Genomic DNA, 13,160 nt, shown 5'->3' with positions numbered 1-13,160 from the left:
GATTGAAAATTCTAGCGGACGTTGAGATGTGATATATCTAGTTAAGTTACTATCAGTAAACTCCAGATCTAAAGTCAATGTCACTAGAAGACTGCAGGAGCCCAGTCATCTCTGAAAGATGCTCAGTAATCACCAACTGGTTTCACCACATACGATGAGCAGAGATGTGGGTGAAATGTAGTCAGCCTGAGGAGTCGGGAATACCAAACATTATAATGTTATGTCGCGCAAATAGAAATGCTATGGACATGCGGCAGAAAAGAACATAGTTGCCTGACGTTAAACACTCCATATATGTGTCAGAAAGCAAATGCATGACATTCATATGAGGATAATGATCACTTTCTCTATTTCTCTGATTGCAAGCAAAGCTGATGCTAAAAGACATTTCTTGATATATTACCAAAACAATTTTACAAATAAATTTTTCAAAATTACAGATATTCTTTGTTGATCTTGCATGGCTGAAAAATTAGGATGCTTCAGGATTCAAAGCAGAAGATTTTGAGCCAGATGTACTAACATTACTGATTTTGTAATTGTGATTCTCTCCGAATTGCAATCAGGAAATTGCTATTCCTAATGTATGAAACTCAAAGTATCATTTAGGCATTCCTTGTGGGTCGCAAATCGACCTACCTCATGAATATTAATGAGGTAGGTCGCAGTTTGTGACCCATTACGAATGACAGCCATCACAGGGATGGTGGCTTGCTGAAATTAGCAGACCACTATGTATGCGATTGATTTTTAATAATGTAATCTTTTCTTTTTTAAATGTAGCCCATTTTCCTTAAATTAAAACAGGATGCGTTTAAAAAGAAAGAAACTAAACCTTTAAGTTTCATTTTTTAAGAGTAGGCAGTGGTCCACTTTTAAAGTGGGAGTAAGGTATTACTCTTTTGCGACTGGAATTTAGTCGCAAAACAGTAATACATACCATACTGATTGGAAGGGATGCTCTAAACATCCCCCTTCCAAATAATGCTTCACAAATACAATTGCGGCTGTAAAAATGCTTTGTACATCTGCCCTTTCTTTATTACTGACTATTTCTGAGACACAACTTTAGGCTAAGACTCTGTATGAATGACTTATTGCAATTCATTTCTAAATTATTTATGAGTTGAGGGATTCCTTTTACTAAGTTAAATTGTTCATGATTAAAAATATTACTCAAAGTTTTGCATATAAACTGCATATTTCAAATGATATGAAAAGAGCACAAAAAAACACAGTAAAAACAGAGAATAAAGATATTAAATATCAGAAACCCTTACTTAATACTGTGAGCTTGGCCCGCCGAGAGCGGAGTGCTGCCTCGGTGGCTTGACATTCATACATTTTATCGTCATCAAGTTCCGCATCTCTGATCTCCAGGTTGTACTGGCCTGATTCTGGGGATCCGATGATGCGATACCGGGGCCAGGCTGTAAGGAAGAAATGAAGACTTGTATATTGGAATCAAGATATACGTTCATTACTCTCTGCTAATAGAAATGAAGTCAAAATGGCATTGTGATCCTGACCAGTCAAGATTTATCATCATAGCATACATTATGGTGCAACTCAAAGCCATATCAAAAAGCTGGTTGAATCAACATGGGAGCTTTCTATTCCTACAGAGGAAGCCTTTAGGCTCCATCGCGGTGACTGAAATCTCTCCTACAAATGAAGTTCTCCATCGCCACAATTGGCCATTTCTTTGATCACAAACACTCTAGTCACTCCCTATACTCAACCTGTTGCTTCTGATCACTCAATAGATGTCCTCTCTGGGCCCTGCCCCGAACCAATGCCTCTTGCTTTAATTAACATCTGATGATGCAATTGGCCCCTCATCACTAGCCCGCATGGTCAATTTCTCTGGCACGGAGGGTGTCATGACAAGAATTCTCTCAGACAAAAAGGATACCAGCATGGCAGTTATAGTTCACTTTATACATTTGAGTCCTACTTGGTTGGCTCACGCACTCACAAAATCAGCTCGATGTTAGCGACCTGCTCCGCTGCTATGTAATGGCTGATATAATACATATCCGTACCACAATTCTAATGTGGTTGTTTAACAAATACAATAGGTTCATTCACTTAAGTCAAAACTTTGGTGGGACGAGGTGGATCTCCAGAGATATCGTCCCATTCATTCTCAAACACCTTCGGCACAGATAGCGCTCTCCCATCTGCGATATCCTAGCCAATAGAATACTAATTCTGAGGGACAACTGAACCAATAGCTTCACAGCAGGCTAGACACGAGAGACATTCGTTAGACCAAAGCAGAGATAAAAGTGTGATCAATCTGGATCATATTCAACCCACGTCTTTTTCATACTCATTAACAGACATTCCTAGTGCAAGCAGTTCACATCTTTGTTCCTTCTCCCTTCATTCTATGGGTTCACAAAGTGCTGGAAGGCGTGCTTGACCAATACTAGCTGTCCACCTTATTTCACAGTCTGTGGAACCATTGATTTTTTGGGTAATGTTGTGGTAGATATGTCAATTACAGAATCTAGTAATTTAAAGAATAACAAAAAACAATGTAAGCTGTACCAAGCTCAAATGTGAAGGAAAATAGCCCCACTTTCCCTGTTGAGGCATTGACCATGATAGAGATAGTGGTCATCTTTTCCAGACTCTTATGATAATTCAGTTTATTTAGGACTACCCACTATTGCTCTTCATAGGTTACAAGCCATTCGAAACTCCAGGGAAGCGAACAGGTCACCCCGCTTCTCCAGTACCTTTAATGGCTTCCAGTAAAGAAGCGCGTTCTTTTTAAAACCTGCTGCCTTTTCTTGAGGAGCGGAATGGGCTCACCTCCCCACTTCCCAAGTAGGAAGATGGGAAAGTAAATTGCTCCACGCAACCCGACATCTGCAAATGCCAACCAACTCATTACTCCAAAATGTAGTAGGAACAGATCTGGAGGACGCAGCTTTGCAGAATTAGCTCCTCCAGCTTGGAGCTCTCTGCTTGCCGGCATTCGCCATGAATCCGACTTTGAAGCGATTTTGTAGAAATCTTAACACATGGCTTTTTAAGCATGCTTATTGGCTTGTAGACAATCCCCCCTCAATTGTATCTGGGCCTCTCAACTGATGTCTGTTTAAAGCGCCAGGAAACCATTGGTGAACGTGCACTCTACAAGTCAAATTAACATAGCAAATGGTTAAAATGATACAAAGTAACTTTGAGGATCTTGTGTTAATGGTGCAGCATAAAAGACACTTACATTCTTAGTAAAATATTTGTTGCTTAGATTTCAGGCATTAATTTTGAAGGACCATTATCCTCTTCCAAATTCTAGAAAGCGCATCATCAATGGGCATAAATTAGGTAATTAAATCAAATATTATGGTCATTGCAACACAATTCAATCTAAAGTTGAATTGAGTTAAGTGAATGAGCCAGGGTACCCAAGACAGCATCGCTTACCACTCCATGGCTCGTATTATGGATAAGGTGCACTTTACCTGTTTGCGCAATTGCGCACCTTAAAACATGTGCACTGGGCACAAACAGGGAAAGTGCGCCCAATTACATTAAATGTGCCACCCCCAGGGCAGCCGCGAATTCGTGCTGCTCTGGAAGCCACACATTCAAGTGAAAAATTGAATGGCTATGAAGCATCCGTGTTTCACTGTGCAGGCGGCAACCCGCCAGCACTTTTAAGAGGTGAGAGAGATCTCCTTGCGGGCAGGTGCAGTGGGTAACTGCACCTGCCTGCCAGGGGGATGTCTGGGGAGTCCATAGGACCCCCTTGCACCCCTCCAGAGAACCCTTATCAGGGGGTGCACTGTCTCTATAACATGGCGCGGATGCAGAGGTAAAGGGATTCCCTCATTTGCATAGGGCCATGCCCCCATGCAAATAAGGGAACGCCCTCTGTAAATAGTCCTGGTGTTATATGTGAGCCAGCGCTATCTGTATTATAGAACGGGCTGCGGCCCCTTCTGTATTACCAAAGTGCCACGGAGGCACTCAAAGCGGGCACTAACACCCGTTGCGCCCCCGAGGCACTTCCCTAATATAGCCCCATATGTTCTTGTTCAGCAGACCAGTCAGGCTTTCAGCCATGGTCTGTGCTTTCCTGTCATGTTGGGTAGTTGTGTGATGCAAAGCTAGGCCAAAGAGCAACAGATCCCCTTCTTTAAATGTTAAGAGGCTGCTTGGGTACATGCCCAGTGTTTAGTGGCCTGCTCGGGCAAGCAGATCTCAGCCACTTCCATCAACTAGAGGTATGGCTGCAGTTTTGTATAGAAGACCAGTTGGCAAAAAGAGAATTGTTATGTACAGCTTCCAACGAGCATATGTGAGTATCTAACACATGACAGAACCATGTGCAACAAAGGGTTGAGTTGGGTGGATACATCTGCGAAAATCAAAGATGGGGAGAAGACACATTTTTACTGTGTTATTGCGCATTGCCAAAGTATATTGGCAAAACAACCTGCAAATGCGTCTGAAGAAAGTCAGGGGAGTGAATCATACGAATAAAAACCAAAACCACAAACATCATAAATGTCCCAATTAGTGGACTTCAAATGACATCACAAATGACAGCCTGGAGTAAAAGAGTGTTGACATCACGCGACACCAAAAAGATCCGAGTAAACAACCTACGGAATTGTGCATATGGCAGACTTTGCTTTCTGGGAGCGAGGGGCCCTTTTCAAACCTGATCACACACAAAGATGAAAAACGGATTTTGCCAGCCTGCTACTTCTTCCCATCACTTAGCAACATTCGTTTGAAGTAAATGCAATTATAAAACGGTGTAAACGTGCGACAGGCGAAAAGGTACTGCTTTTGTACATTTGACCCACTGTCCTATTCCTCCAGAAAGACACAAGTGGGGAGATAGTACTAGACCACACAAAAGCTGTGAATATTCGCTTGCACGTAGCTCTTTTTACGCAGATTTTATCGAATGCAAGCTTGGCATTTTATTAGCTTGAGCACCATTTGCACCAATTTCTACCTCACAACCATCAAGCTTCTAAGTTAATTACCAGTTCACCTGTATTTGGCCCTTATCGCTCATCAATGCTTTATTTTATCAGTATATTGCTATGGTGCCCACCACACCTGCAACTGGCACCATTGATCAAACCACTATGCACAAAATGACCTTGTGCTTCACTGGTGTAAATGCGTGTCATCTAAATCTATGACTTCCACCATCAATGACCTGCTGTGGAGTCAGAGTCCACCAGGGATCAGAGTGCAGTTGTGCAGAGGAAAAGAGAAAAGCTGGAGTTTTGGGAAGTTGGGGATGGTCAAGAATGAGGAAGGAGTGGCAGGAGGTCAAGAGCTAGTTGGCTTTTGTTGCCAACATGAATTTTCTGAAATTTTAACTTATTGCGGAATAGAAGGACTAAAAACTGGATGATGGGTATCAAATTTGTACGCAAATGTGAATGAGAATACTTGGGACCTGGTTGTGGACTTTTTGGCTATGCGGTGTGCTTTATAGAAGTGGGATTTTTTTGTTTTTTCAGAATTTTATATAGAGCAAACTGGACCCAAAGGTATCGGGCATCAGAGCGCTTTACATAGCACCAGTTGTGTTGCACAAGGGAACATTCATTTTTGTTAGGCACGGGGAGATTAAGTGATTTGCCCAGAATCAAAGGATGTTGAGTGCCATTGCCGAGACTCGAGCCCAGTTCCCCAGATTTGAGATCGACCGCCCTAGCCGTTAGGCTACATCCTCTCCCCTAAGGCTTGTGCGGATTCTTGAGCTTCACACTGCCTGCACCATTCCAGTTTGTTGCCCTGTCAATTCGGCGTAGGCATTTTGTTGATGTACAGTAGTTTGAAGTTTACTTTACCATTATAGATGGGTGAAAAGTGGTTGATTAAGCCCATAGACATTTTATGGCATGTGCAAATTGAACACTTGCCCTGGGCGGCCACCGTCCAAGGGCCACCTTGTCTAGCTCACTTCTATGTAATTTTGTATCTCAACCTTCGAGGTATAATTCAATATTGTTAGGCAACATATGGTTGAATTGGTAGAAAATGAGTAATACAATTCTGTATGCTCCAAATGGGGGCCCCCAAAATAGTTCTTGCGTGGGCCCCCCCAAAATCCTTCAGATGAGACTGCTGGTGCCACCATGTTACCTTATCTTATTTTGGGGAGACTCCATTAGGGCAATTGAGTGACCAGGCCATCTGAGGATGAAAACATGACCATAATCGCACCGGAGATGGACAGGGGTTGGATAACAAATTGGTGCATGCCTAGGGCAAGACAGGTTTTCATTTTCTGTAGTAGTAATATTTTGGAGTTAGCAGAGGTGATTCACTTGGCTGCCTGCCTCGCGAGAGGAGACTGAAGTCTGTGCTCAACAGCTTGAGTATAGATACTTGGAATTCTGGATTTTAAAGTAATGCACCTCATCAATTGGTCATGGGTATATGGTGCTCTATAGATGGTCTAGGTGCATGATGACCGGCCATCCACTCTTGAACAACTACCAGATAGGCTTTTATGGCAGTGGCACAGCTAGCCCTATGGGTGCCGGTGGCGGTCTCTGCGCTTGCCACCACGCGGCAGCCGCAGTGAAGAGCAGGGGACGGGTTGCTAGCGAGCATTTTCTCTGTTTGCCGCCCAGCGGCAAACACATTGATGAGCTGGGGGAGGAGGGGGAGGCTAGCCATTGACGGCAGGTGATAGCTATGCTATGCCACTGTTTAAGGGAGAAAAGCTGAGCCAGCGGATTTTATTAAGATGTGAAACTGCACATTCACTTGTGATAAAGTTCAACTTTTTCCATCAGTTCTTCTAATAACCTTGAGTGTTGATTTGAATTTATGTTTGATGGTTTTTATCTCTAATAGTCTCGCTAATCAAATGCAGTTTGTCCCTTGAGGCGATCACAATATTCAGAAATTCTTCAGCTTCCAGAAGGCAGAACATGAGAAAAAAAATTATCTTTGTGCAAATCAGAGGAAATCTGTTAACTCCTCAATTTCTATTTAGGGCTCAGATCTCCATGCAAACTAATTTCCCCAGAGATCTTTCAAGCTATCTCCATTGTGGATAAAGGGTTGGACCCCTCAACTGGTTTGATGACACCTCTGATACACGAACATTTATTTCAAGTTAAGACACTTTCCATGGAGAAACAGGTATACTGCTCACTGAACACAATTTCCGTACAGGAACTCTTTTTTGATGAAAACCTTTAGGCATCCCTAACTACTCTTCCAACATCTTAGGACCGATTATGATTCTCTCCTCCGATTTGAATTATCTGTTCGTCATGATGGATGTCCAGCTTAATATACACTCAGGCTTGCTAAAGCTACCTTCACAGAGTTTCCCATTTACCTGTGACTTATACTCCATCATTGGATCTCCTATAGTATAACTGAGCTCAACCTCAAAATACTCCATCACTGGATCTCCTATAGTATAACTGAAGCTCAACCTCAAAATACTCCATCACTGGATCTCCTATATTATAGCTGAGCTCAACCTCAAAATACTCCATCACTGGATCTCCTATATTATAGCTGAGCTCAACCTCAACATACTCCACCACTGGATCTCCTATATTATAACTGAAGCTCAACCTCAAAATACTCCATCACTGGATCTCCTGTATTATAACTGGAGCTCAACCTTAAATTACTTCATCAGCTGGATTGACCTTCCTCTACTAACATAGGATATTACGCTGTTTTTGTGAGCTCCATCTCGTCACCAAAGGCTTGATTCCTCATTTCCTCTGAAGCAATGGTTTAAATTGCTCCGGAATGCACCAACATCCAGACCACTCGATCACTCACTATCCTCAACAAAGGTGTTCTTTTTTTCGCTTATTAGAACCCTTCTTGACATACTTTCTGGCACGTCACTGCCCTTCAGTCACCACTGTTACAACTCTGGCGAATCTTTAAGCAGTTTGCTGGATAATACTTCTTACTACACAAATTACAGACCACCATAGTGGTGCTTGCACAACGTAATGACTGGAGGCTCCCAGAGAGATATATACACTCACTATTACCTTTTCAATATTTTCTTTTGGACTGAAACATTCATTCATTCATTGATAGTTGCCCTTGGAAACCTCCTTTCCTCTACCGGACAACCCTGACTATTCATGTTTAAATTCCTTCTAGTTACAGTGCGTGATCAACACCTTCAGCTTCAAGAAATCACTTAATTCAATAGTTTGTCTCCGTTCAACATCGACACTATCTGATCTTTCTCAACCAGCACCTAAATACAAAATGACATTCATCAAATCGATCCACACACAGGGGGATTCAATCAACCGTGATGCATTAAATTAATCAATCCCCAATCATCTCCTTTGATATCTGCTGCTTTACCCCAATATCACACTAGACAATAACAATGAGTGATTGAAATGATTATCACATTTCTTAAACAAGGTTCAACAAAGTTTATTGAGTTCCCAGTCCGGCGACTCATGGTCACTCATTTTTGACAGGAGTTTGGATACTGTCGAAGGTTTATGACCCCAACAACACAGAGTTGTACTTTATTTTTTCCCATTCCCATAAATTCACGTCACAGACAGCGGACACTGTAAAAACAAAAAAAACTATTTTTTCACTGGTACAAATTAAAACATGGATCTCACACATTTAATTAAAGATTTTGAAATTGGAATGCTAATGGACACACACATCAGAGGAACAAGAGCATAGTGTGTTCACTATTGGTACCCCATAAATACGTCAAACCCCTCCCTATGCACAAGCCTCGCTCACTCACACCAGAATACAGTTCTCTGATACTTTGATGCACTGAAATAAAATCATAATAATACTTTTAATAGACCAACTACTTAAGAGCAACAATCATCTTCCACAAAAAGATAATTCTATTCTATCAAGCATCAAGTTTGGTGGGTCTTACTAATTAAACCTAGATGTCCTATAAATCAGAATTATTGTCCGCCTATTTCTGGGGTCTACAAAGTCCAAGGTTTCTCACCTTTAAACCTATTGGTCTTTTGAAAGGAATAATGCAGTCCATCTTTCGAGTTGTGTGGAACTCCACTTAATCATTACCGGAACCCAGGGACCCCCAACCAATTTTTGGGGGAATACACGGACCCCTGCTGAGTCATTACTGGAAGCCAGGACCACGATTTTTTCTAAATTTGATTGCGCCCACCCATTGCCCATGCTATATTCTGTTTCATGCACATGCACTGCTCCCACTAATCAGTCTGAGGATAATAAATAAATGGTTAGCCTCCAATTTAAAATTGCCTCACATTTAGAGAACATTTAAACATTTAAAATTTTGCTTTTCTATTTATATACATTTTATTAACTTGTCAATATTTAATTTTCTAAGCAGACGCCTACCCTGTGAGTAGGCTTCGCAGACCACTAGGTGTCCCCAGACCACTTGTTAAGAACCACTAATTTAATGTATTGATCAAATGTTATAAATTATACCCAAATATTTATTTCAGGATACGCATGTTTGATTTCCTCCTGGCCAGAATAAACATCAATGGCTTACTATTCTCCTGAGGTAAGAAACTTGGCCGGTAAGTGCGTTATCCCAAATAGTGCTACTTGGGGTCAAAAAGTGATGACTAGACTCTATACTTTTTATTTTCAAGACCTGTGTAGAGTCCATATCCACTGTACTTTCCTACAGTTGAGTCATACCTACATTAGTGGTGTAACATCAGCTCCTGCGGAGCTGGGGAACCCCAAGCTCCAGGGGCCGGCCTCATGCACTGTGCCGGGTCCCTTGGCCTGGGAGCTACTGACTGGGTCCAGACCTCTCTCCTCCGGGTACTGTACCTTTGCAGGGGGGGGGCTCAATTTTCGTTACAACACTGACCTACATGAAACCATCTTGGCCAATTCTTTTGGTTGCACCCTCAGTGGATGAAACATTTGCTACCAGCTTCTAGGTCCAGCCATCACGTATTGACTTCCTCAATTACAGAGCTGACACCAGCTCCATGCTCAGTTGCTACCGGAGAGGGAATATCCCCTTGACATGACGCAGAGGGCTGCATTGCTCAAAAGGTAAACACGTTTAAGTAACTAACTTTGCACAGTAGTTTCTTCCAAATTATGTCCACAGATTAGATGATTTGGAATAAAATCGCACAGAGGCAGTTTACCCGAGGCATTGGTCAGCTGGGCTGGCAGTCGCTGGTACCTACACGCTGTTCACAGCGATGAAGACAGTTGATTGATTACTTTAGATCACATATCATTTTGTGCGTCGAGTGGACCTCAAGGACTTCTTTGCCTCCAAACTAACACCGCTCACATATGAAGCAGGTCAGTTTCAATTAAGGCTCAGTAGATATTAACAAGAAACATTAGATGGCTCGTGAAAGAAGCGTGAAGTGGCCAGCCTCTCGCTCAGCGAATAAGAACCATATTGGAAACTATACCACTCCCCAATCTTTATCGCATGCTTCAATATACATTTCGAAAGAAAATAGTAGCACAGTGTTGTGCATAGTTAACTAACTGTAAGAAATAATCCAGTGCCAGTGTCCGTAGTGACTTGCTGGTCACTGGTCTAGTGTTTCATTGTACCAGCCACTCCCAGAGGGCTGGCTTACGAATATGCCTCATTATTCAGCTTGCCGTCACCCCGCATGTTGTTACAAAGTGGTCGTTACAATGACCGCGTTGTAACAACGCATACCATTACCCCGCAAGTCGTAACAACGATTTGCGGAGGGGGGTGCTTGATGTTGGAATAGTATAATTTACCATTCCAACTCCAGTCTGTGCGGACTGTAGGGAAGATGTTGGATTTTAAATCCAACACCTTCTCCCACCTCCGCAAGTCGTTGTAACGCCTTGCGGGGTAATAGTATGCGTTGTTACAAAACGGTCGTTGTAACGACCGCGTTGTAACAACATGCGGGGTGACGGATGCGTAGCAAGGGGTGTTTACCCTGGCTTACACCCCACCCCACAGCCATTCAACACAGGCGTCACATACATATAAACCTGGGAATAAAACGGGCCAGGCGCACGTGCCCTGGGCATGTTCTACCCACTAACTATTGGTGTCCGTGTCGTGGTTATTTGCGCATGAGGGCCCAGGGCCCCACCACATTACAGTGCTGTCACTTCTTGGAAGCATCAAATGCATAGACCTCGTCGCCACCAGAGGTCTATTCTTTAAGACAAATCTGTATTCGATAAACATCGTCTCCCCTCACGCAACCAATCGTGTGCGGGCTTTGTGTCCCCCGGGTGCAGATGAAACGCTGACCAATCAATGGCCGTTTACAGCGTCTTGGCAGCAGCAAGACTAGGCCAGGTGGGAGCAGGAACCAGCCAGCTGGAGCCGTGCTCATCCAACAGCATTTCCGCACTCCAGCTAATCATCACACCGGCCACCACACAAGGAATCAGAATGCCTGTGTGGCGGCGGTTCTCCCTCGCTCAGTCATCTTTTTGTAATAGGGAGAGAAAGAAACGAATTCAAGAGTTGGAAGGGATGAATCATAGGCACAGCCACATTCATTTATGCGCGCGAGTCTGCTAGTTGTACAAAACACCTGAAAAACCAATGTCGGCTTCTGATGGATGGCCAAGCTTTCCCGCCATTCATCCTTGTTATCTGCACTTGTGTGCTGCAGAAGCCGTAAACTAATGAACTGACACGAGATTGATGAGGAACACGGCGCAGGCGTTAGGGGCTGTGTTTAAAGTACCTCCTGCGCCTCCTTGCTGTCAATGGCATTCCCTTCTTGGAGCCTTAATTGAGACCCCATTCGCGGTAGTAATTTTGGAACCAGTTAGGCCTGAAGAAGTTTGGTGTATATCGTTTTCTCCTGTAGGTGGCGCTGCCACCACAATGCAAGGAAACTGAACCATGCAAACGAATGAAGTCCCAAACAAAGGTGATACTTGAATGAACACATGCATAAAAAAGTTTTCGAATGACTAGTTCAAGGAATAAAGGAATCCTCAACATGTGAAAGAAATGAAACGACTAACAGCGCGCCACTGAGGTGAGGATAAAGAACGCTAACAGGGTACAGGCAAAGAGGATGTATAGTTAGTTTTGAATAAAACAGACACAAAAAAGGACATGGATGGGGAGATTTTTCGATTAAGTTAGTAACAGGACATCACAAACTTTCATCCAGCTTCAGATAATTCTGGTCAGGGGTGCAACTAGACCTGAACTTCAGGGGCTGTGTGTGGGGGGAGTGGGGTAAGACTCCCAGCCAGGCCTGGCTCGAGCACTGGTGGCGGCTGTTACCCAGGGCCGGACTGGGAACCGAAACTGGCCCTGGGAAAATGCTCAGCCGGCCCCCTTGGGGAGGGGGAAGCGCGCGAATGCGGCCGAGCTGTTTGTAAGGCCGGTTTCGGCCGATTTCATTACAGGGGGCCGATATTGCCGGCCCCCGGTAACAACAAGCATTGGCCTAGCCAATAGGTCTCGCCTTCCTTTGGGACCTTATAAGTGTTTAGCCATGCAACAGTTGCATAACTAAATACAAATCAAATTTCAAAAGCTTTATTCGACAGCATGTCATAAAAGCAAATACATCCTAACTGTTCCATAAATACTAAGGTAAAATAGTTTAAAAATACATTAAATCATTATGCTGGCGAATTACATCAAATAAAAACATCATCGATAAGTAAAAGATCATAATGATCAAACATTAAATATGATCAATAGACATTACTTGGTGGCAAAACACTCATTGATCAGCTTCAGTGGATTTCAAAGTACGAAGGCGCAATATCCAAGCCCACCCCAAAAATTTAGCAACGGCAATTACCAAGCAGGGGGTGCAATCAGATTCAAAAATTCTTAGAGCTTCCTTATAGCTACGTGTTCCCAAATTTAGGCATACTGGTTTTATCCATCTACGGCGGGGGGCAATATAGAGCGGACACACAAACAACAAATGGCCGGCATCCTCAATCAAGTCTGAACAATGATGGCATTTATCGTCCATTGGGATTGACCATTTATGGGTAAAAGCTTTTACAGGGAGGGACCCTACTCTGAACTGGAAATACAATTTCCTGTCCATTGGGCTCTCTATAATATCCCAATATGCCTCATAAGATGGTAAGGATTTTATGTCAAAAAAACGGCCAGTCAAATTTGAGCCTAGGCCAGTATAGGAGGCAGATGTTAG

General features: G+C 43.1%; 1 protein-coding gene across 1 annotated transcript in view; it reads right to left on the bottom strand.

The window, feature by feature from the left end:
* Positions 1-13,160, bottom strand: part of KIRREL1 (kirre like nephrin family adhesion molecule 1) — a 428,519-nt gene that overhangs the window by 84,070 nt on the left and 331,289 nt on the right. The window contains exon 3 of the mRNA XM_085639055.1: positions 1,281-1,430. Coding sequence (XP_085495181.1) covers positions 1,281-1,430 — 150 coding nt within the window. The remainder of the gene's footprint in view (positions 1-1,280; positions 1,431-13,160) is intronic.

The sequence above is a fragment of the Triturus cristatus genome, chromosome 12 (assembly GCF_964204655.1).
Source record: "Triturus cristatus chromosome 12, aTriCri1.1, whole genome shotgun sequence".
Classification (NCBI taxonomy): domain Eukaryota; kingdom Metazoa; phylum Chordata; class Amphibia; order Caudata; family Salamandridae; genus Triturus; species Triturus cristatus.
Note: the sequence above shows the minus strand (reverse complement) of the source record. Positions and strands in the feature narration are given on the sequence as shown.